Below are 23,356 nucleotides of genomic sequence, written 5' to 3' on the forward strand. Positions count from 1 at the left end.
GCTAGGCGGGGACTCAGGAAGGAATGAAGACGGTGAGTATGATCCTTTCTTTGTCCTCCGATCTAAGCTGCAGACCGTCACACGTACACGTATGCACCCACTGACTCCTCTATCTGCTCTGAGAGCTCTAATTCATGGTTGCTGCATGCTGGTATTCATTCCCTTCCATCTCATTTCTCACACGTCTACCAAATGCCCTCTTCCCTTGCCTGTTGTGCATGCTAAGTTGCTTCAGTTGTGTCCGACTCTTTGCGGCCCTATGGACTGTAGCCCACCAGGCTCCTCTGTCCATGGGGATTCTCCAGGTAAGAATACTGGAGTGGGTTACCTTTGCACCAAGGGATGGAACCCACATTTCTTATGTCTCCTGCATTGGCAGGTGGGTTCTTTACCACTAGCGCCATCTGGGAAGTCCCCTTGCCTGTTATGGGATCTCAAATATGAGTTAGGCAATGCCTGGATCTAGTGTTAACTCAAGGTCAGATCTGTGGGCTGGCTACAGAAGACACTGCCTGGGAGCTTGGTGGTAATGAAGATTATCAGACGCCACCCTCTGACCTGCAGAATCTCAGGATGCGGGGGTGTTGGATCCAGAAGCTATGGTTGAACAAGTCTTCCACATGCTTCTTATTGGTGCTGGAGTCTGAGAATCATGGCTGGACCCTTGCCCTTTAAAGTGTGACGGTAAAACCTGAGTGCTTATCAGAAATGCAGACTCTCATGCGTCACCCCAGGCCTACAGAGGAGAATCTGTACTTTTTACTAGCTTCCCCAAGGATTTCTTCGCACATCCCTGTGTGAGACACTCTTGTCTAGAATGTCACAGTCCAGTGGTGGAGACATCTCCTTGGGTTCAAGAGATGCACCAGAGGAAGGTAGGAGGGGTCCAAAGTGCTCTGCAGAGACAGCTACACTTAATCTGAGACTACAGACAATGAGTTGGAGTCTATCTGAGAAGTAGGCAGAGGACCAGGGGTTGTGTTGCCAAAATGGCCTCTGTTCACTGGTGCCGAACGGAAACACAGAGATAAAGTTTTGGGTGAAGTAGAAAAGACATTTTATTGCTTTGCCAGGCAAAGCGGGTCACAACATGCTAATGACCTTAAGACTGTGGGAAGCTCCTGCAGGGGGTAGTGAGAATTTGTACAGTGTTCAAGGAGCAGGGAGTAAGCAGCTTGTGGATGATTAGTGGTTGGCAACAAGGTGAAGTTTCAAGCATCTTCAACGTTCTGGTTTTAGCCAGCCTAGGGTTCACGATCTTGCCAGGGAACTGGGAGATTGGTGATCTGCTATGTTGTAGAATGACTGTCTAAACTGTTACCAGTTCCCCAGTCCAACAGCCATTCTTTGCTTCTACATCTTCACATTGAAGATCATTAACTCTTTTTTTTTTTTTAGGATCATTAACTCTTTGTTGATCATTAATTCTTTCATTTCAGTTCAGTCGCTCAGTCATGTACAACTCTTTGCAACCCCATGGACCACAGCACGTCAGGCCTCCCAGTCCATCACCAACTCCCAGAGTCTACTCACACTCATCTCCATTGAGTCGGTGATACCATCCAACTATCTTATCCTCTATTATCCCCTTCTCCTCCTGCCTTCAATCTTTCCCAGCATCAGGGTCTTTTCAAATGTGTCAGCTCCTCGCATCGAGTGGCCAAAGTACTGGAGTTTCAGCTTCAACATCAGTCCTTCCAATGAACACCCAGGACTGATCTCCTTTAGGATGGACTGATTGGATCTCCCTGAAGTCCAAGGGACTCTCAAGAGTCTTCTCCAATACCACAGTTCAAAAGCATCAATTCTTTGGGGCTCAGCTTTCTTCACAGTCCAACTTATCACACAACTACTAGAAGAACCACAGCCTTGACTAGACGGACCTTTGTTGGCAAAGTAATGTCTCTGCTTTTTAATATGCTGTCTAGGTTGGTCATAACTTTCCTTCCAAGAAGTAAATGTCATTTAATTTCATGGCTGCAGTCACCATCTGCAGGGATTTTGGAGACCCCCAAAATAAAGTCAGCTACTGTTCTCATTGCTTCCCCATCTATTTGCCATGAAGTGATGGGACCGGATGCCATGATCTTAGTTTTCTGAATGTTGAGTTTTAAGCCAACTTTTTCACTCTCCTCTTTCACTTTCATCAAGAGGCTTTTTAGTTCTTCACTTTCTGCCATAAGGGTGGTGTTATCTGCATATCTGAGGTTATTGATATTTCTCCTCGCAATCTTGATTTCAGCTTCTGCTTCATCTAGCCCAGCATTTCTCATGATGTACTCTGCATATAAGTTAAATAAGCAGGGTGACAATATACAGCCTTGATGTACTCCTTTGCCCATCTGGAACCAGTCTGTTGTTCCATGTCCAGGTTCTAACTGTTGCTTCCTGACCTGCATACAGATTTCTCAAGAGGCAGGTCAGGTGATCTGGTATTCCCAGCTCTTTCAGAATTTTCCACAGTTTAATGTGATCCACACAGTCAAAGGCTTTGGCATAGTCAATAAAGCAGAAATAGATGTTTTTCTGGAACTCTTGCTTTTTAGATCATCCAGTGGATGTTGGCAATTTGATCTCTGGTTCCTCTGCCTTTTCTAATACCAGCTTGAACATCTGGAATTTCACGGTTCATGTATTGCTGAAGCATGGCTTGGAGAACTTTGAGCATTACTTTATTAGCGTGCGATATGAATGCAATTGTGCGGTAGTTTGAACATCCTTTGGCATTGCCTTTCTTTGGGATTGGAATGAAAACTGACCTTTTCCGGTCCCATGGCCACTGCTGAGTTTTCCAAATTTGCTGGCATATTGAGTGCAGCACCTTCTTTAGTCAGCATTTTACTTCAAAACAAGGACACAGAGGCTTGTTCAACCTCCCTTTTTCTTTGATACTCCTCAGTCTTGAGGACTGAGAACAAAAAAGGAAATAAAGTTTTAGATTCCTCAGTCTTGATGAAGGAGAACAAGAAAGGGAACAAAGTTTTAGATTGAGAGGTTAATCATAAACTTGGTAAGGAAACTCAATTTTAGTTCCCTTTGTTTCAATTTTCCCCAACTTTTTGAGAGAATGGGTTGGTAAACTGCTCTGGTTACTTCCTGCTGACCTGGGGGCATAGTCCTGCCTAATTTGGGGAATGGACAGAGTTGAAAAGAATCCTGAGTTTCAAGCTTGGCATTAATATTTTGTATTAAGAAAATATTACCTCTATCTTTGATTACCTCTATCTTTGATTGCTTTGTTGTAGCACATGGAGAAACATTCAGAATTATTAGACATATTACAGTGAAGAAAACATCTAAAATACACCTTTGAAATATTTTTGAAAAGAGTCCTATTTTAGATGGCAATCAGGAAATTAAGTGTTGGAGTGTTTACTGTTTACATATATATTTAGTAACCAGGTAGCCTTTTGCTTGGTGGCTATAGCTTGAGCTGTCTCATTTGCTATTACTATTTTTAAAGTAGGAGTTTTCATACTTAAAAAGAGGACATTGAGACCATATGGGTGCAGTTGGCAGCTGCTAGTACGTACTGTTTAAAAAACGGTTGATGGTGTTGTGAAGTATGATCAAGTTTAGAGAATTCAGGTTTTCAGTAACTTAGAAATGTGTCTGAACACACATTCATAATAGCTACCTAGTTCCACTTGGGGTGTCTGAATGATAGTTATTTCATCTCAATTTTTTAAATGTAATTTTCTGATGGCTAAAGCATGTTTAATAGGCCACAAAAGGCTGGTCTGATTAGCCTGAAGTTCAAATTCACCAAGTACAAGTCAGAACAATTTCCCCATACCTCAACATGTGAAATTTTCTTCCATAATTTTCCCCCCTTTAATTGCAAATCTTTCCATAAACATCACTGATAATCAAAATATTTTCCCAACATTGCCAAAGTGGCCAAGTTGCCTCCTCTGGGTCCATTTATGCACCTTGATGCTAGGCCTCTTTTTTTCCCCTAGTTCTCCATGTTGGGGGAAAACTAATCAGATATCATTAACAAACTCAGAGGTATATTAATGGGGCAAAGTTTTGTAGGCTATGCATTTTACCACTCGCACTTAATTGTCACACAGCATTGTACATGTGCTTTTAGCAATATACTTAAAATAAGCAGTGATACATGTCATGAATAGTTATACTCTGTGACAACTTCACTACAGAATTTTCTTTTCATCCTGAACATTGGGGTCTAAGTATGCTTAGAAGTAAAATAACTTTCCATGATGATAGGAAGACAAACATTCAGTAAACAGAGCAACTGAACTGGTTGTCTAATTCTTACAGTCCTGGAGCAGACTTATACGTCAGCTGTCTTCTACTGTTGTCTCCTTTTCATCTGGTGTGGGTATCCTTTGGGGTTAACAGTCTTTTCTATAGACAATCCTATATGGACGCTCTTCTTAAATGGGAGATATGGAATTAAGAGTCAATTCCCTTCAGTTTTGTTGCACATGCGCTAGTTAAGAGTACCTATAAGGTCCTTTTATTTAGCTTGGAGAAAGTTTGTTAAATGATACCTTTTCCAGTGTACATAATCTCATAGTTGCAGGTCACAAGACATTTGATCTTTATCCAAAGAAAACCACTGTGATCAGACTTAGAAACAAGCTTAGAATATTCTTTTACTAATTAAATTAAACTGTATAATAATGTAACACCGCAACAAGGAGCCATCCTGGACAGAGATAATAAATACAAAGCCTCAGTACACATAAAACTTCATGATCCACAAGAGTTTAATATTGAAACATAATTTTCTTCTCTAGATTATCTTCATTTCTATGAAATCTAGCAAAATTAAGACTAATTCACTTAAAATAGGTTTGTTTTCAATAAACATGAGCAGATTATTCACATGAGTGTAACTACCCATATGAACTCTTTCAAATTGACTGCACTGGAACTTAATAGGAATCTCAGATCGAACTTTCAAAATGCCTCTAAATGCCAGAATAGCCATGCCAATGGCCTGCCTTCAAATTCTTCCTGTGATATTTATGGATTGGGTAAATTTGTCTCTTTTCCCGGTTTATGAATATTTAAATCCCTGCACATGCCAAGAGATAGTCTATCCCATTCACCTGATAAAGTTGCTTAGAACCAAAGGGTCTCTGATTTCTAGAGGAACCAGACAGAGAGAAAAGAAAAATATGATAACTTTACCCACAGATATAAACTAGCAAACTGTTGTAAATCATAAGTAGCTTGAGTAAGAAGGATTTTCTATATATTAAAAGCAAAGATGAGAAAGCTGGTAGTGGGCTCGCTGGTGGTCCAACGGTTAAGAATCTGAAGACAATGCAAGGAACCTGGGTTCTGTCCCTCGTTCAATCACATTTTAGATGTGTAATCTAAAATACAATACAAATGAGCCTATCTGTGAAACAGAAACAGAATCACAGACACAGAGAACAGACTGGTGGTTGCCAAGGTAGAGGGGTTTGAAAGAGGGATGGAGTGGAAGGTTGGGTTGGCAGATATAAGCTTTTACATATAGAGCGCATAAACAAGGTACTACTCTATGGCACAGGGCTTCCCTGATGGCTCAGTTGGTAAAGAACTGCCTGCAATGCAGGAGACCCCAGTTCGATTCCTGGGTTGGGAAGATCCCCTGGAGAAGGGAAAAGCTACCCACTCCAGTATTCTGGCCTGGAGAATTCCATCGACTGTATAGTCCACAGAGTCGGACATGACTGAGTGACTTTCACTTTCACTCTATACCACTGAGAACTATACTCAGTGTTCTGTGACAAACCATAATGGAGAAGGATATTTTAAAAAAGAATGTGTATATAACTCAATCACTTTGCTGTATAGCAGAAATTAACATAACATTGTAAATCAACTATACTTCAATAAAAAGTATGAAAACTGAAAAAAAAAAAAAAAACTTGTACCCAGATTTTTAGAGCAGTGTTATTTACAACTGCCAAACATGGAAGAAACTGAGATGCCCTTCAGTGGATGAATGAATAAACAGACTGTGATACATCCAGACAATGACATATTATTCAGCACTGAAAATAAATGCTATCCAGGCCATGAAAAGAAGCTTAAATACATATTACTATGCGAAAGAAGCCAATCTGGCAAGGGTACATACTGTATGATTCCAAAGCATGACTTTCTGAAAAAGTCAAAACTAAAAGGAGACAGTAAAAAGATCAGCAGTTGCCAGGGATTAGGGAGAAAAAATGAAAAGGCAGAGCACCTTTCTAAGGGTGATTTTTAGGGTTATGAAAATGATACCATTGTGATGGACACATACTATTACTCATTTATCTAAATTCATTAGACTGTACAACACCAAAAGTATACCCTACTATAAACTAGGGACTTTGGGTGATGATGAATCACTGCAGTAGGTTCATCAGCTGTGACACTGTTTGGGGGAAGATGACAATAGGGGAGGGTGAGGGTGTGTGGGGGTAGCGGGTGAACGGGAAGGGTACTCTCTGTCCTTTCCCCTGGGTTTTGCGGTGAACTTGCAACTGCTCTAAAAAATAAAGTCCATTAAAAAAATCTTATGAGGCCACAGGTAACTTAAATAAAGTTGAAGTAACTTTACCAGAGGTCCCACAGCTGCACAGTGATGCAGCTGAAGGCAGAGCAGACACGGACCCCCTGTCTCTCTCCGAGGCCTTACCAAATCAATACATTCTGCCATTTCTATGGATCTGATCAGAAGCTTCCTTTCTGTGTGACTTGCCTTTATTCCTTCTGCACATGAATCACCTGTGCAGGCCGCAATCCATTTGGAGTGGGACCTGACAGCCTGCATTTCTAGGGAGCTCCCTGCTAACAGCGATGGAGCAGGTCTGGAGGGGACACTCTGAGTCACCAGGGCTTGTGTTCCACCCACACCAACCTGCTAGCTGAGTCCTACACACACCCTGAGTTTTATCATCACTGTGTCTTATGGATGCTACCTGCTCCCAGAACGTCTTACTGCTGCATCTTTTCTTGTTAAAACTCATAATCTCCCTTAGATATACACATTAAAATCTATTCTTATGATAAATCAGCACCTGACCCTCACCTACCCCCACGGAGAGGCAGAAGTGATTTCTCCCTCTGACGTGCTTCCCTTGCCCTCAGCACCATTTCCTGCAGGGCCTGCTTCTCCTTACTAACTGGCACCTCCCTGCTCACTGACTGTGCGTCTGTTCACTTTTGCTATTTTGAAAGCACTTTGAGGAGAGGAACTCTATCTCTTTCATCTTCACAGGTTTCTTAACAGCAAGCAGGGCTTTGTACACGAAAAGGAACATGACCTTGCCTTGCCCCTTTCTTATTTCCCTGACACTGGCCCCCTTTTCTGTAAAATGGGATGTTTGGACTGCAGTGAGGTTTAAATTAAATGTCATATGTTCACTGCCCACAGTAAGCCCCTGCCTGATAAATACTTATTGAATTGGATTTTCCTCTTTTATTATCTGAATAAGGAAAGGAGGTGGGCATGAAAGTGAGTTAATGACAGAGCTGGGCCTAGTAGCAGGTGACTCAACCTTTATTCAAGTCGTTCTTACACTCTATCAAGCTCCGGTGTACTTTATTTCAGTTATGTGAGTACCTCCCCGTCATTTCTATGACTAAAATTCATCAGTATTTACAGAAGAAACCTAGAATGCTGTTTCCTGGTTCACATTTCTTGCACAAATCATTGGCTAAAATTCAGACAGGGCTGACAAATTAAAGGCATTGATGTATTCTTACATCTTGGTAAATGGTAAAGTAACATAATGTATTGAATAACCATCTAGAATGTAATGGTACGTCTACATAACTCAAAATAACCAAATTTAAAAATAGGATATGTTTCCAGATTAAACATGATCATAGAAGATAAATGATTATGATCAACCAGAGTGATTCCCACTCGCTGGGAGACCTTGGCAAACTCTTGATTTCTCATTTGCTTCATCTGTAAAATGCAGATACTATTAATACCAATCCCATTACCTGCATCTCATAGTTCATGAAATGAGCAAAAATTGCCAATTTATATAAATGCTGTAAAATATAGCAAACTGTCCACGTGCAAAGAATCATTAGCAATAAGCTTTGGGCATAATCCAGAGCTGGGGGTAAAGGCAATTTATGTGAATATACAGAAGGTAGAAGTCTTGGGGAGGACCAACGATTAAGTATTTCGCCTACTATTATTACTCTTTAGATTTATGGTCTTTTCTCCAACTGCTCCAGGTATGAGACGTGAGACACGTGTGAGGAGGTCAGAGAGCAGATTGCTTCTGGAGCCACCTTCCCTGTTTTAGAATGAGAGAAGATGGTTTATCTGATGTAGGCACGTTGACTGGCAGTGCAGGCTTGCAAATTCCTTCAGTATTATGTCTTCTAGACTGCATAGGGTGCTGAGTGATTAAACTTTTTCTTTTTCCATGGAAGTAGCGGAAGATAACATGCAAAACTGAGTTGTGTGGACTCAGGAAAATTCCCTGCAAATCGTATTGCTCATCTAAAAGTAGCACAAAGAACTGCACATCTGTCTGTCTGTATAAAACAAACAGAATCCGGACTTCATTAATGGACCTGAGGAATAAATTATTCTCTAATGAATGTTTTTATAATCACAGTGGAGAGGAAGACTAGGATACCACAGGAATGGGACTCCACCATACTAATCTGTTGGTGAAAGCCTGGAGGAGGAGTGGGCAGGGAGGAGTCCACAGCTGTGTCTGATGCCAGAGAGGTCATGCCTTCTCTAAAGATGGGGAATGTAGAGGCTCTGGGAGGTACCTTATTCTAGACTGCCAAGGAGAATGCCAAATCACCCAGGAGGATGGCTTTCTCTTTTAGCTTTTGGCGGATAATCCAGGAACAGCCCAATGTGACTTTTAACTGAGACTCCAGACATAACGATCTCTGTGCCCTGAAGATCACAATGTCCACAGGACATGGGCTAATGAGCTACAGCAACTATGGGACAGGGCACTTGGGCTGTTTGACTTTTGCACCCAGATACTGCTAACACATGAAATACTTAATCATCTCTCTGGCTGCCTCATCGAATGTTTGCTGTCATTGGCTTATGATCACAAGCGCCTTTATTTTGTAAGGGAGGACAGAGAATAAATTTAATTGACTCAGGGGTGGTGAGGAGGAGAGAAAAGGAGGCTGGAGGGTGATGCGGTCTCTCTTCCCTGTCTGGCTCCCTGAATTGCATCTGAGCCCTGATGCTGGAGGACTAAGCTGCTTTCATTAGAGACTGTGAGATCCTTGCAGGTCTGAAGACTTGTAGGCTGTAGGCTCAGAATTGTCTGTGAGTTACCTGGCCCAGCCCTGGGACCCAGAGGGCTGGCACCCTCACGATAAAGCCCAGTAGTGAAGGCTTCACTGATGCTAGCAAGAGGCTTCTCAGGCAGACTGAGTGGGGGCAGGCCGAGGCAGCGGCAGAAGCGCTGTGGTAACAGCAGCTAACAGACTGACTTGTGGACACGTGTGGGACCCACTTGGGGGCCCTTTGAAGTAACTCAAAAATATATTCTTGACTGGACAGAGGGGAAACTTTCAACCTCAATTCAATGTACTTTGGGCATACTCAAAAAAGGATCCATTGACTGCCGTGACTAGGACTTCCAAAACTATGTTGAATAATAGTGGTAAAAGTGGAAACTTTGTTTTTGTTCTTGATTATAGAAAAAAATGTTTTTAGGTTTTCACCACTGAGAATGATGTTTGTAGTGAGTTTGTCATATATGACCTTTATTATGTTGAGACAGGTTCCTTTCATGTTCATTTTCTGAAGAGTTTTTTTTTTTTTTTTTTTTTTTTTTATCATAAATGGGTGTCAAATGTTGTCAAAAACTTCTTATGCATCTACAGAGGAGACTGGCTGGCTATACAGTCCATGAGGTTGCAAACAGTCAGACACAATAGAGCGACTAACACCTTCACTTTTTTCATTGAGATTATCATATGATGTTTATTTTTCAATTTGTTAATATGGTGTATCACACTGACTGACTGCATAGATTGAAGAATCCTTGCATCCCTGGGATAAACCCTACTTGATCATGGTGTATGATTACTTTAATGTGTTGTTGGATTCTGTTTGTTAGTATTTTGTTGAGGATTTCTGCATCTACGTTCATCAGTGATATTGGTGTAATTTTCTTTTCTTGTTATATCTTTGTCTGGTGTTGGTATCAGGGTGATAGTGGCTTTGTAGAATGAGTTTCAGACTGTTCCTTCCTCTGAAATTTTTCGGAAGAGTTTGAGAAGGACAGGTTTTAGCTCGTCTCTAAACATATGATAGAGTTCACCCATGAAGCCGTCTGGCCCTTGGCTTTTGTTTTTGTGGGAGATTTTTGATCACAGTTTTGATTTCAGTGCCTGTGACTGGTCTGTTTCATAATTTCTTATTTCTTCCTGGCTCAGTCTTGGAACGTTGTACTTTCCTAAGAATTTGCTAATTTCTTCCAGGTTTTCCATTTTTATTGGCATATAGTTGTTCATAATCTCTTATGATCCTTTGTATTTCTGCATTGCCTGTTGCAATCTCTCCTTTTTGTTTTTCATTTTATTGAGTTTTCTTCCTTTTATTCTTGGTGACTCTGCCTAATGGTTTGTCAATGTTGTTTATCATCTCAAAGAACCAGCTTTGGCAGTCCTAGCCATGGCAATCACAGAGGGAAAAGAAATAAAAGGAATCCAGATTTGAAAAGAAGTAAAACTCTCACTGTTTGCAGATGACATACTATACATAGAACACCCATAAAGATACCATCAGAAAATTATTAGAGCTAATCAATGAATTTAGTAAACCAACAGCATACAAAATCAATACACAGAAATACTTTGCATTCCTATACACTAACAACAAAAAATTAGAAAGAGAAATTAAGGAAACAATCCCATTCACCATTGCAACAAAAAGAATAAAATACCTAGGAATAAATCTACCTAAGGAGACAAAAGACCTGTATGCAGCAAACTATGAGACACTGATGAAAGACCTCAAAGACAACACAAACAGAAGCAGCTATATATCATGTTCTTCAATTGGAAGAATCAATATTGTGAAAATGACTATACTACTCCAAAAATTCTACAGATTCAAGGCAATCCCTATCCAATTACCAGTGGCATTTTTCACAGAGCTAGAACAAAAAACTTTATAATTTGAATGGAAACACAAAAGTCCCTGAATAGCCAAAGCTATTAGTCAAAGCTAATCTTCAGAAAGAAAAAAGGGAGCTGGAGGAATCAACCTTCCTGACTTCAGACTATACTACAAAGCTACAGTAGTCAAGAGAGTATGGTACTGGCACGAAAAACAAAAAATACAGATCGATGGAACAAGATAGAAAGCCCAGAGATAAAACCATGCACCCATGGGCACCTTATCTTTGACAAAGGAGGCAAGAATATACAGTGGAGAAAAGACAACCTCTTCAATAAGCACTTTGCTGGGAACACTGGATAGCTTCATGTAAGTAATGAAATTGGAACACCTCTTCACATCATACAGCAAAAGAAATAAAAGGAATCAAGATTTGAAAAGAAGAAGTAAAACTCTCACTGATTACAGATGAAATGGATCAAAGACCTAAATTCAAGGCCAGAAACTATAAAACTCTTAGAGGAAAACACAGGCAGAATACTCATTGACATAAATTGCAGTAAGATCCTCTTTGACCTACCTCCTAGAGTAATGGAAATAAAAACAAAAATAAATAAATGGGACCTAATTAAACTCTTTTGCAGAGCAAAGCAAACTATAAACAAGATGAAAAGACAACCCTCAAAATGAAAGAATATAATTGCAATTGAAGCAAATAACAAAGGATCAATCTCCAAAAAATAAAAATAGCACATGCAGGTCAAAGTCAGAAACACACACAATCCAATCAAAAAATGGGCAAAAGATCTAAACACACATTTCTCCAAAGCCAAACAGATGGCCAATAAACACATGAAAAGATGCTCAACATCACCCATTATTAAAGAAATGCATATGAAAACTAGGGCTTCCCAGGTGGTACAGTGGTAAAGAATTAGCTTGTCAATACAAGAGACATGAGAGACATAGGTTCCATCCCTGGGTCTGGAAGATCCCCTGAAGTAGAAAATGACAACCCATTCCGGTATTTTTGCCTGGGAAATCCCATAGACAGAGAGGAACCTGGCAGGCTACAATCCAAGGTGTCCCAAAGGAGTCAGACATGATTTAGTGACTAAACAACCACAACAACACATAATAATGCATATACATGGAATCTATAAAAATGGTACTGATGAACCTATTTTCAGGGGAGGTATACAGACCCAGAACTGTGGACACAGCGGAGGAAAGAGAGGGTGGGACAAATTGAGAGAGTAACATTGAAACAGACGACCATGTGTGAAAGAGATGGCTAGTGGGACGTTGCTGTGTGATACAGATACCTCAACCTGGTGGTCTGTGACAACCTAAAAGGGTGAGATGGGGGTAGGTGGGAGGAAGGTTCAAGACGGAGGGGATATATGTATACTTATAGGTGATTCACGTTGTTGTACAGCAGAAATCAACACAACATTGTAGAGCAATTATTCTCCAATTAAAAACAAATTTGAAAATTAAAGCTTACAGGGTAACTTCAAAAAATTGGATATACACAAATACATATAAAATAGATACACAAGTCCTACTGTATAGCACAGGGAATTTATTCAATATCCTGTCATAATCTATAATGGAAAAGAATATGAAAAAATACACATATGAATAACTGAATCACTTTCTTGTGCACCTGAAACTAACACAATGCTGTAAATCCACTGTTTCAATAAAAAATAAAATGAATTTTAAAAATAGTCCAAATCAGAAAAAAATCTTTGAAAAATAAATAAATAAATTCTGGGGTGGAGCCCAGCTCTGTCCTTTGACCTGTGGTGTCTGCCAAGTCCCTTCGTGAATCTCAGTCTCCTCATCTATCACATGGGGTAACACCAGCATCCTCACCAACCTTAAGGGGTTGATATGGAGACTGCTGTCAAAAGGACAAGACGGACCGCGGGCAGCTGGCAACTGTACTTGCTTTGTCCATGTGCTGACCGATCACCAGACCAACACCCCTGGTGTTCTCCAACCCAGCCCTAGTCTTGAGGGATGATCAGTTCAGTTCAGTCGCTCAGTTGTGTCCAACTCTGTGAACCCATGAATTGCAGCACACCAGGCTTCCCTGTCCACCACCAACTCCCACAGCTTACTCAAACTCATGTCCATCAAGTCGGTGATGCCATCCGACCATCTCATCCTCTGTCATCCCCTTCTCCTGCCTTCAATCTTTCCCATCATCAGGGTCTTTTCTAATGAGTTAGTTCTTTGCAATAGGTGGCCAAAGTATTGGAGCTTCAGCTTCAGCTTCAGCTTCAGCATCAGTCTTTCCAATGAATATTCAGGGCTGATTTCCTTCAGGATTGACTGGTTTGATCTCCTTACAGTCCAATGGACTCTCAAGAGTCTTCTCCAACACAACAGTTCAAAGCATCAATTCTTTGGTATTCAGCTTTCTTTATAGTCCAACTCTCACATCCATACATCACTACTGCAAAAACCATAGCTTTCACTAGACGGACCTTTGTTGGCAAAGTAATGTCTCTGCTTTTGAATATGCTGTTTGGGTTGGTCATAGCTTTTCTTCCAAGGAGCAAGCATCTTTGAGGGATAATAACAGGTGTTATTTGAGAAAATAAAAGTTTTTTCTACTTTAAAACTACATTGGCAGAATGCAATGTTAAACACGTTTAAACCTGTTCCTCACTGAGGATTTCTCAGACTGTAATGTCCTGTGAATCTCCAAGAGTGCTTTCCAAACAGTGTCCGAGAGGCCCTGAGGGCTTGCACATCACACCCTCTGCTGGAATGCTGTATTAGATAACACGATGATCCCTGAGTGGAGGATGAAGGTGTCAGACTTGGTGTCCCCTCTGATGTTAATGCTTGGATCACAGGAGACTGCAAGGACAAATGAGTTAATTTAACCAATGAAGTGTTAATGTGGGGTTACAGCCTAGAAGACAGAATGTTCCTGATACCAGAAAAACCCCAGGAGAAATCCCCGATGTGCTTGATGAATCTGACCAAGATCTCCCAGAGTCACCAATGCCCTTTCAGAGTCTACACAGGCCCCTGGAAGTCACATTTCTAATAAGAATCCTCTGTGAGCATAATTCTCAGAGATCAGCTGGCCCATAGGAAAGGCCAACACTGTAATAACAGACACTCAGTTCAGTCGCTCAGTCATGTCTGACTCTTTGCGACCCCACGAACCGCAGCACACCAGGCCTCCCTGTCCATCACCAACTCCTGGAGTTTACCCAAACTCATGATCATTGAGTCGGTGATGCCATCCAACCATCTCATCCTCTGCTGTCCTCTTCTCCTGTCCTCAATCTTTCCCAGAATCTGGGTCTTTTCAAATGAGTCAGCTCTTCGCATCAGGTGGCCAAAGTATTGGAGTTTCAGCTTGAGCATCAGTCCTTCCAATGAACACCCAGGACTGATCTCCTTTAGGATGGATTGGTTGGATCTCCTAGCAGTCCAAGGGACTCTCAAGAGTCTTCTCCAACACCACAGTTCAAAAGCATCAATTCTTTGGTGCTCAGCTTTCTTTATAGTCCAACTCTCACATGACCACTGGAAAAACCATAGCCTTGACTAGATGGGCCTTTGTTGACAAAGTAATGTCTCTGCTTTTTAATATATTGTCTAGGTTGGTCATAACTTTCCTTCCAAGGAGTAAGCATCTTTAAATTTCATGGCTGCAATCACCATCTGCAGTGATTTTGGAGCCCCCAAAAATAAAGTCAGCCACTGTTTCTCCATCTATTTGCCATGAAGTGAAGGGACCATTTTGAGTGTATTCTACCACAATAAAAATGGGGAGGGGGCAAAAAAATAATACACATTAAAAACCTTAGAATAGGACTTTTGCCTTGGTCATTCAATTTTTCCCATTCATTTGTCCATTGACACCTGGGTTGTTTTCATACCTAGACTATTGCGAGTAATGCTGCAATAAACATGGGAGAATAGACATTTCATTGAGATAATGACTTGATTTCATTTGGGTATACTACATACAAAGAAGTGGAATTGCTAGGTCATATAGTAGCTCTATTTTTAATTTCTTAAGGAGACTCCATACTGGTTTCCACAGTGACTACACCCATTTACATTCCCACCAATAGTACACAAGGGTTCCCTTTGCCCTACATCCTCACAACTCTTAAAATCTCTTATTTCAAAATAGACATTTTCACAGGTATGAGGTGATATCCTACTCTGGTTCTGACTTACATTTCCAGGATGATCAGTGATGTTGAGCACTTATTCATATATTTCTGGGAAATCTGTATGTTTTCTTGGAAAAATATGTCTAGGTAGGTCATTTACCCAGAGTGAATTATGGTATCTTACGGTGGAAGAACTCAGTGCTGGGCCCAAAACCAATGCTTTGAAATGACTTATTGCCTGGGAAAGTGATCCCCACATACTGCTACTTAAAAAAACAACAGCAGAAGAGTAACTACAGTTGAAGTTCATCTTATTTGTAAACATAAACATGTACAGAAGAGGGAAAACTAAAAGAAAATATTAATCCATCAAAGAATGTACAGTGCTGCCTCTGCATAGGGGATTATGAATAATTCTGAAGTTCGTTTTTTCTCCTTTTGTGTTTTTCAGCTTTTACTGGAAACAACTTTTTTAACTGGGAAAATCATTTTTAGAGAAATGTACATCTAAGGGAAAAAGGAAGAAAGGCATGACGGATAAGAGGTCCTATCTCAATTCAGGTGAGAGCTGAGATATTAAGGACCTTTAGGGTAAATGAATTTCTTTGAGTCAAGTGGTCCTTGACTTCCTACACTGACAGAGTCCCAGCCTTCCTGGTAGATGTTGCCCTCCCTGCCAGCCTCAAACTCTGCACACCAGGTCACTGTCCTGCTGATCAGTCCAAGGTGGCAGCCAGAACTCTGATCCATACAACTATAAGGTCTGAATGGAGGTCCAGAGGGAGAAAATCAACCCTATCCCCTTTTGCCTGGTAATAATTTCTGCAGTAAAGCTGTCAGAAATTACTGCTGCATCTCTCAACTGAGAAGGAAGGGAAATTCTGAAAAATATTCAAAAGACAGGAATGGTAAAAGGAAGTAATGACTACCTCTGTTCCATGGCAATTTCAAGAAGTATAGCAGTTTATACATTTTGTCTGTGTCTAGCCCGCTGCCTGCATTTGTTGATTTTAGTGACTATAAAAATTCCATCCAAGGGCTTTCTTAGCTTCACTGCCAACAGCAGTTCCCCAATCCTATTTCCTATTAGGTGTCAAGTTCTTCCATCAGGAGTTCTAGATTCCTCAGGGTTTCCAAGAGCCTAAATGTTGCCCTGGGAGTGGGGCTGGGGAGGTGAGAGGTGGCTGCCAGTTCCTGCTTGGCTTCTCTGCTCAGAGTGGAGGCAGCTATGAAAATCCCTATTTCCAAGATCACTGGTCATGGGGGTGAGGGTAGCAGATGCTCAATGACTAGTTTACAAATCTTACTGTTCAACAATCTGAACTTCTCTTTGGTACCAAGCCCTTCTCTGTCATCCTTTGACCCAGTCTTCTGGGATGTCCGACTTCATTTATTCATTTCCACCATCTCATCTATTCATCTCATTTCCCACCAAACAGAATTTCATGGAGAAAAATCAAACCCTAACAGTGATTTTTGTCTGGAACACCTTGGAGCTCCCTCAACCCCATGTGGCTACAATTCCAGGTCAGGAGTCAGAATCTGGCTGGGAGACCCAAGTTGCCTCCTCCCCAGTCAGCATCTTGGCTGGTGAAGGTTGTTGGGTCCTGGATGGACCACAGAACATCTTTCTTCCTTGCCTGTGAAATGGACATGGAGTGAACCCTCTCCTGCCTCCTTGTGGAGGAAGCAGCGAAATATAGTCAGCTGACAGAGCAAGTCCCATAGAACCCAGCGGTACTTTCCGGGGGAAGAGACATAGACTATGGGGTTGACGCAGCAGTGCGCATATGCAATCACCTCTGTCACTTCAATGGCCAAGTCCAGCTGGCTGCAGTGCTCACACAGGGAATCTTGGAAAGCAGAAACAAACACAGTCAGATTGTAGGGTGTCCAAAAGAGAAAGAAGGTGATCATGATGACAAAAATCTGACGCACAGTGGCCTTGGCCTTCTCATTTCGTCTTCTGAACAGAATCTTTATAATTGGTCTGTAGCAGATGATCATGACCAATAGAGGCAGTATCAGCCCCAAGATGTTCAGTTTCAGAGCCAGTAACTGCCTCCACCTTCTGAGGCTTTCAGGAGGAAAATGAAGACTGCAGGTGTAGTGGGTGAACCATGACTGGGCCTTAGAAAAGTAGAAGCCAGGGATAGAAGCCAAGATGGCCAAGACCCAGGTGACACTGGTGGTGATGACACCAAAGGTGGGGGTACGAACCCTCTGGGGGATGCAGATGTAGCTAGGCAACATGGACCTGTAAATGGTCAGCAGCATGATGAAGAAGATCTCACTGTACAAGCCCACAAAGAACAGCCCAGAGAGCAACTTGCACACTGCGTCACCGAAAACCCAGTCATCCTTCACCTTGTAGTCGATCCAGAAGGGCAGCGTGAAGAGGAAGGTGAGGTCAGAAATGGCCAGATTGAGGAGGTAGATGTCAGATACCTTTTTGAGCCTCTTGTATTTCACGAGGACCAGCAACATTAGGATGTTGCCGATCAGGCCTATGACAAACACCGCCGAGTACAAGGGGGGCAGCAGCTGGGCCCCAAAGGTCCTCTCTTCTACCGTGTCATGCAGGGTCTGGTCCCCATGGTCGTATTCTATGGTCACGTCATGGTCCTTTGCGGTGGTAGAAGTTTCCATGCTGGCTTCTGCCACGGGTCAAGGGAAAGGTTTCTGTGTGTATCTGCTGTTAAAGGCAGTGGGCTCTGGACAACAAAAACAAGGCAGTGAGTACACATCCTTCACCCCTGGACAACTGTTTACCGAGTGCCGACTGTGTACACGCCCTGTGGGGCAAGGGAGACCCAGGTCCTCTGGACTTGATGCAACCCGGAGTCTACCACACGAACAAACACGGCGTGCACACGTCGCTAACTCGAGTGCTCTGGCAGTGAGTGCTCTGAAGGGGACGTCCAGAGGAGGGAGAGCGCAGGCAGGCGGGGGACAAGGGGAGGCCTCACACATGTTCCTGACCAAGGCTTCCTGAGAGCTTTCCGTGGACTCGGCGCTGGACTCAAGTGTTAAGCAGCCCTTGAAATGGGTACCACGGTCATTCCCCATTTTAGAGCTGAAGGCGCACACGTCGGGGGCAGTCAGGACACAAAGCTGCTGAGAGCAAGAGCCGGAGCTCAGACCCAGGTGTTCAGGCCCGTTCCTGAAACCCCCTGCCCCTCTTCCCCAGTCTCAGAGCAGTGACTCTGCACTGTGGGGTCCCCAGAGGAGGCAGGGAAGGAAAACAGTTCTGGCTGAGAGTCAGAAACTTGCCGACAGATCTTTCTGGCAGATTCTCAGCCAGGGGTGATAGAGTGCCGTGGGGGCAGGTCAACTTGAATGTTTGTTCGGGCATCACAGACACTGGGGACGACACTGTCATTAGGTAGCCAGGGCCGAAGATGTACTGCGATGAGAAAATCACCAACAGTGCTGCCGTAGGGAGAGCCTAGGAGGCCAACCCATCCCCCGGGCTGACCCGGGTACTCTGAAGGCCTCCTGAGACAGCCGTGAGGAGGAGTCAGGAATAGTTCAGGAGGAGTTCGGTGACCTGGTAAGGAGAAGATGGGGCTCTGGGGAAAGAATGGCTCAGAATAGCTTCAACACATGGAGTGTCACAAAGTGACCGAACACAGGTCAGTATTCTCCTAAGTTTTTAGATATTTTTAACTAGGGTTGCCTCAAAACAAAAACAAACAAAAACCACTAGATAGCCTGGCTTTGTAGAACATCCCCAGCTCCTTCTTTTTAGCACTTTTTTCCATTCTTTTTTTTTTTTTTTTGCTGTGGAGAGTTTTATTTTTTTTTATTATTATTATTTTTTTTTATTAGTTGGAGGCTAATTACTTCACAACATTTCAGTGGGTTTTGTCATACATTGATATGAATCAGCCATAGATTTACACGTATTCCCCATCCCGATCCCCGTTCCCACCTCCCTCTCCACCCGATTCCTCTGGGTCTTCCCAGTGCACCAGGCCCGAGCACTTATCTCATGCATCCCACCTGGGCTGGTGATCTGTTTCACCATAGATAGTATACATGCTGTTCTTTTGAAACATCCCACCCTCACCTTCTCCCACAGAGTTCAAAAGTCTGTTCTGTATTTCTGTGTCTCTTTTTCTGTTTTGCATATAGGGTTATCATTACCATCTTTCTAAATCCCATATATATGTGTTAGTATGCTGTAATGTTCTTTATCTTTCTGGCTTACTTCACTCTGTATAATGGGCTCCAGTTTCATCCATCTCATTAGGACTGATTCAAATGAATTCTTTTTAACGGCTGAGTAATATTCCATGGTGTATATGTACCACAGCTTCCTTATCCATTCATCTCTTTTCCATTCTTTACAATCACTTATTGAAGAACTTCCCCAAGGGAGGAAGTCTTTCGTCTAACCTGCTGGTTCAGTGATATCAGATAAGCTAACCTACCTCTTTGAACCTCAGTTCCTCTCTGTACCTAGGGAAACTAATCCTTCGTTTGCAGGACTATTGTTAGGCAATGTCTGACCTTTCACCTGGAAATTATCAGGTCCTCAGTAAATATTAGGGGACCTCCTTCCCTGCAGGTGCCCTTCTCCGAGGCCCAGCACCACCAGGAATGTCCCAGGTTTCAATCCTATTCTGGCCAATGTATCACACTCCCTACAGGTCTGTCTGTAGTTAATCTGGAAAATGAATTCTGCTTGAGAGTGATGGACATTGACAGTCCTTTCCATCTGCACTGCACTGTGAAATTTCCAAAACGCTGCCATCAATCTAACTGATTTGACCTAAACATTGATCAGTGAAGTGAGTGGTACCTGCAGCATAATTTCCATCTAAAATCTTCAGACTCCAGTGCTCCTCCTTCCACAGTTCTTAATGAACGTTTCCTGCTCACAGAATTCATGTTTCTGCAGTGGCATTGTGGGATTAAAGCACAGGGGGTAATGTTGGTCCCCGTGACTGTGGGGGTGGTCCTTTCCCATCAAACCCATCCCTATGGCTTGCTCTTCCATCTCTGAACTGCATACACCCGGTCAAGTCTCTTCCCAGAGAAACCCAGGCTGCCCTCACTAAACAAGCTGCGTTGGCAATCTCTGATTTCTGCTGCCGCTGCCAGGGCAGACAGCTCCGTGTGGCAGTCAGCACTTCTGGGTGGGTGGGTTCTCAGGCTCACTGTCAGCAGTGGCAGCACGGACGGCAAGGGGTGGAAGGCTGAGCCTGTGAGCCCAGTTTCTGGAATTCTGGCAAAGGTGCTTCTTGGTTCATCTACTTCAATAGTACATGAAATGAGAAATTCCAGGTGTTCATGCTGGATTTAGAAAAGGCAGAGGATCCGAGATCAAATTGCTAACATGTGTTGGATAATAGAAACAGCAAAAGAGTTCCAGAAAAACAGCTATTTCTGCTTTATTGACTATGCCAAACAAAGCCTTTGACTGTGTGGATCACAATGAACTCTGGAAAATTCTTAGAGAGACGGGAATACCAGACCACCTGACCTGCCTCATGAGAAATCTGTATGCAGGTCAAGAAGCAACAGTTAAAACTGGACATGGATCAACGAACTAACTCCAAATTGGGAAAGGAGTACATCAAGGCTCTATATCATCACCCTGCTTATTTACTTATATGCAGGGTACATCATGCGAAATTCTGGGCTGGATGAAGCACAAGCTGGAATCAAGATTGCCGGGAGAAATATCAATAACCTCAGATAGGCAGATGACACCAACCTTATGGCAGAAAGTGAAGAGGAACTAAGGAGCCTCTTAATGAAAGTGAAAGAGGAGAATGAAAAGGTTGGCTTAAAACTCAACACTGAAACAGCTAAGATCATGGCATCTGGTCCCATCACTTCATGACAAATCGATGGGGAAACAGTGGAAACAGTGACAGACTTTATTTTTTTCGGCTCCAAAATCACTGCAGATGGTGATTGCAGCCATGAAATTAAAAGACACTTGCTCCTTGGAAGAAAAGCTACGACCAACCTAGACAGCATATTAAAAAGCAGAGACATTACTTTGCCAACAAAGCTCTGTATAGTCAAAGCTATGGTTTTTCCAGTAGTCATGTATGGATGTGAGAGTTGGACTATAAAGAAAGCTGAGCACCGAAGGATTGATTCTTTAAAACTGTGGTGTTGGAGAGGACTCTTGAAAGTTCCTTGGACTACAAGGAGATCAAACCAGTCCATCCGAAAGGAAATCACTCCTGAATATTCATTGGAAGGACTGATGCTGAAGCTGAAGCTCTAATACTTCGGCCATCTGACACGAAGAGCTAACTCATTGGAAAAGACCCTAATGCTGGGAAAGATTGAAGACAGGAGGAGAAGGGGACGACAGAGAGTGAGATGGCTGGATGGCATCACTAACTCAATGGACCTGAGTTTTAGCAAGCTCCAGGAGTTGATGATGGACAGGGACTCATGGCATACTTCAGTCCACGGGGTCGCAAAGAGTTGGACACAACTCAGTGTCTGAACTGAACTGGAGGTAAACCACATCAGCACTGTCAGGGGCCATCTGAACAGAGTCACCTTCACACCCACTCCCACTTTCAAGCCAGATCACTATTTCCCCACTTGTCGGGCACCAGAAACAGCTCCTGGGCACGCTGTCCCTAAAGGGAGATGGGCCAGAGTGAGGCCCTGGAGGCAACACCCAAGGAGCATGCCATGCCAAGTGCCAGTCCATCTGCAGCCTGCTACTAACGTCTGCCTCAGGCCGTTGCCCCAGTGGTCCAGCGCCAGCATCCTTTATCCTGGGAGTTGGTGAAGCCTCTGGACAGACAAAGGGCCGTCTGTGGTGGTGGAAGACACCCAGGCCTGGTAGGGTGCAGGAGCTGGCTTCTTCTGGCTCATCAGAGCCAGCTGTGTGCAGCTGTTCTGCATCCAGCATGCTGGTGACTCAAAGTCAACCAGAATGGGAATACTGACACATGGGAATTGGCCAACACTAGGAATCAGGGCACTTTTCTCGGGAGAATTAGCTGATAAACACTTACCAGTGCATCCATGCCCTTCAGACTGAATAGCCTAGAGTTGTCCCGGAGCCAGAGTGGGGACTTAAGGGTCAGTGAGGGGCAGAGAGCCTGGTGGCCGGCTGTGCAAACTTCTGGGGATTTCTAATCCTGAAAGTATGGGACCTTCCAGATCTACTGGAGGAAAGGCTGAAGTAGATACCTCCAAGTAGTCCCCCATGTTACTGCATCTTCAGAACAAAATTCTGACCTCCCTCTTCTTTAGAACAGAATGGATGCTCCCCCACGAAGTCACGTGAATGGGTGCCTGCCTTCTGGGGGGTGAGATCCTATCTCCTCCTAAGACAGCACACAGTCCTAATTCTGAGTATCCTTGTGTCTAGTCCTCTTCACAAACTGCCTCTGTATCAAATCATCTTTGCACCTGCAATTGTTTCTCTGATTAATATTACCATTTTTCCTAAAATTGCTTCTGACAGCACATTTGGCCTTTGTTTCCATGGGGAAATTTGACCATTGTTAGTGTCTTGAATAACTGTCCACAGAAAGTACCTTAACACTGGGATGACTTTCTTAATCACTCACCAGAAACCATTGTAAAAGAAAGCATCCTGTTTTTAGCAGAAAGATAATCTCCCCCAAAACAAAAAGAACACCCTAGTTTACGTCTGAGCATCCAGTTGTATAAACCCATGCATCCTCAGTATTGCTATACAATTTGTTGCCTTTCAGAAACATCACTGGGTCCTTAGACATCTGACTGGCCCTTGAAGAATTCCCCACCTCTGACGAGACAGACAGGTAAACGAGTCATGTCCTGCAACGGGAGGACTACAGTCTACCCTGTCCACGTGCCAACAACAGTACCCTCACTAGTAACTAACAACACAGAAAAGACAAGTATCACTTACTCTGGTTTCAGAGGACTGTGTCCGTGAGGCGTGTGTCTGGAGGACACTCCTCTCTTCTCCTGTCTGGACCACCCTGACTTCCAGATCAAGTAATTAATATCAGGAAGCAGAAAAGTAGCGTCTGGAACTTTAGAACTCCTCTGCCAGAACTTCTGGTAAATTGCCAGGCTTGCACACCAAGGCCACTAGACCTGGTCCGTTTGGAGAACCTTGCATTCCCATCTA

General features: G+C 43.0%; 3 protein-coding genes across 3 annotated transcripts in view; all 3 read right to left on the reverse strand.

Moving 5' to 3' along the window:
* Positions 1-23,202, reverse strand: part of LOC122425049 (C-C chemokine receptor type 1) — a 34,679-nt gene extending 11,477 nt beyond the window's left edge. Inside the window, exon 1 of the mRNA XM_043443356.1 lies at positions 23,132-23,202. The gene's annotated coding sequence lies outside the window, so the exon portion shown is untranslated. The remainder of the gene's footprint in view (positions 1-23,131) is intronic.
* XCR1 (X-C motif chemokine receptor 1) overlaps positions 1-23,356 on the reverse strand; it is a 321,508-nt gene that overhangs the window by 94,233 nt on the left and 203,919 nt on the right. The gene's annotated exons all lie outside the window — the stretch shown is intronic.
* LOC122425048 (C-C chemokine receptor type 1-like) lies at positions 15,461-23,270 on the reverse strand. The gene is made up of 2 exons (XM_043443353.1): positions 23,132-23,270; positions 15,461-17,957 (listed from the first exon to the last, which is right to left on the reverse strand). Exon 2 carries the CDS (start codon positions 17,890-17,892, stop codon positions 16,819-16,821), a length of 1,074 nt encoding a protein of 357 aa, XP_043299288.1. The 5' UTR covers positions 17,893-17,957; positions 23,132-23,270; the 3' UTR covers positions 15,461-16,818.

This window comes from Cervus canadensis, chromosome 22, assembly GCF_019320065.1.
Source record: "Cervus canadensis isolate Bull #8, Minnesota chromosome 22, ASM1932006v1, whole genome shotgun sequence".
Lineage (NCBI taxonomy): Eukaryota > Metazoa > Chordata > Mammalia > Artiodactyla > Cervidae > Cervus > Cervus canadensis.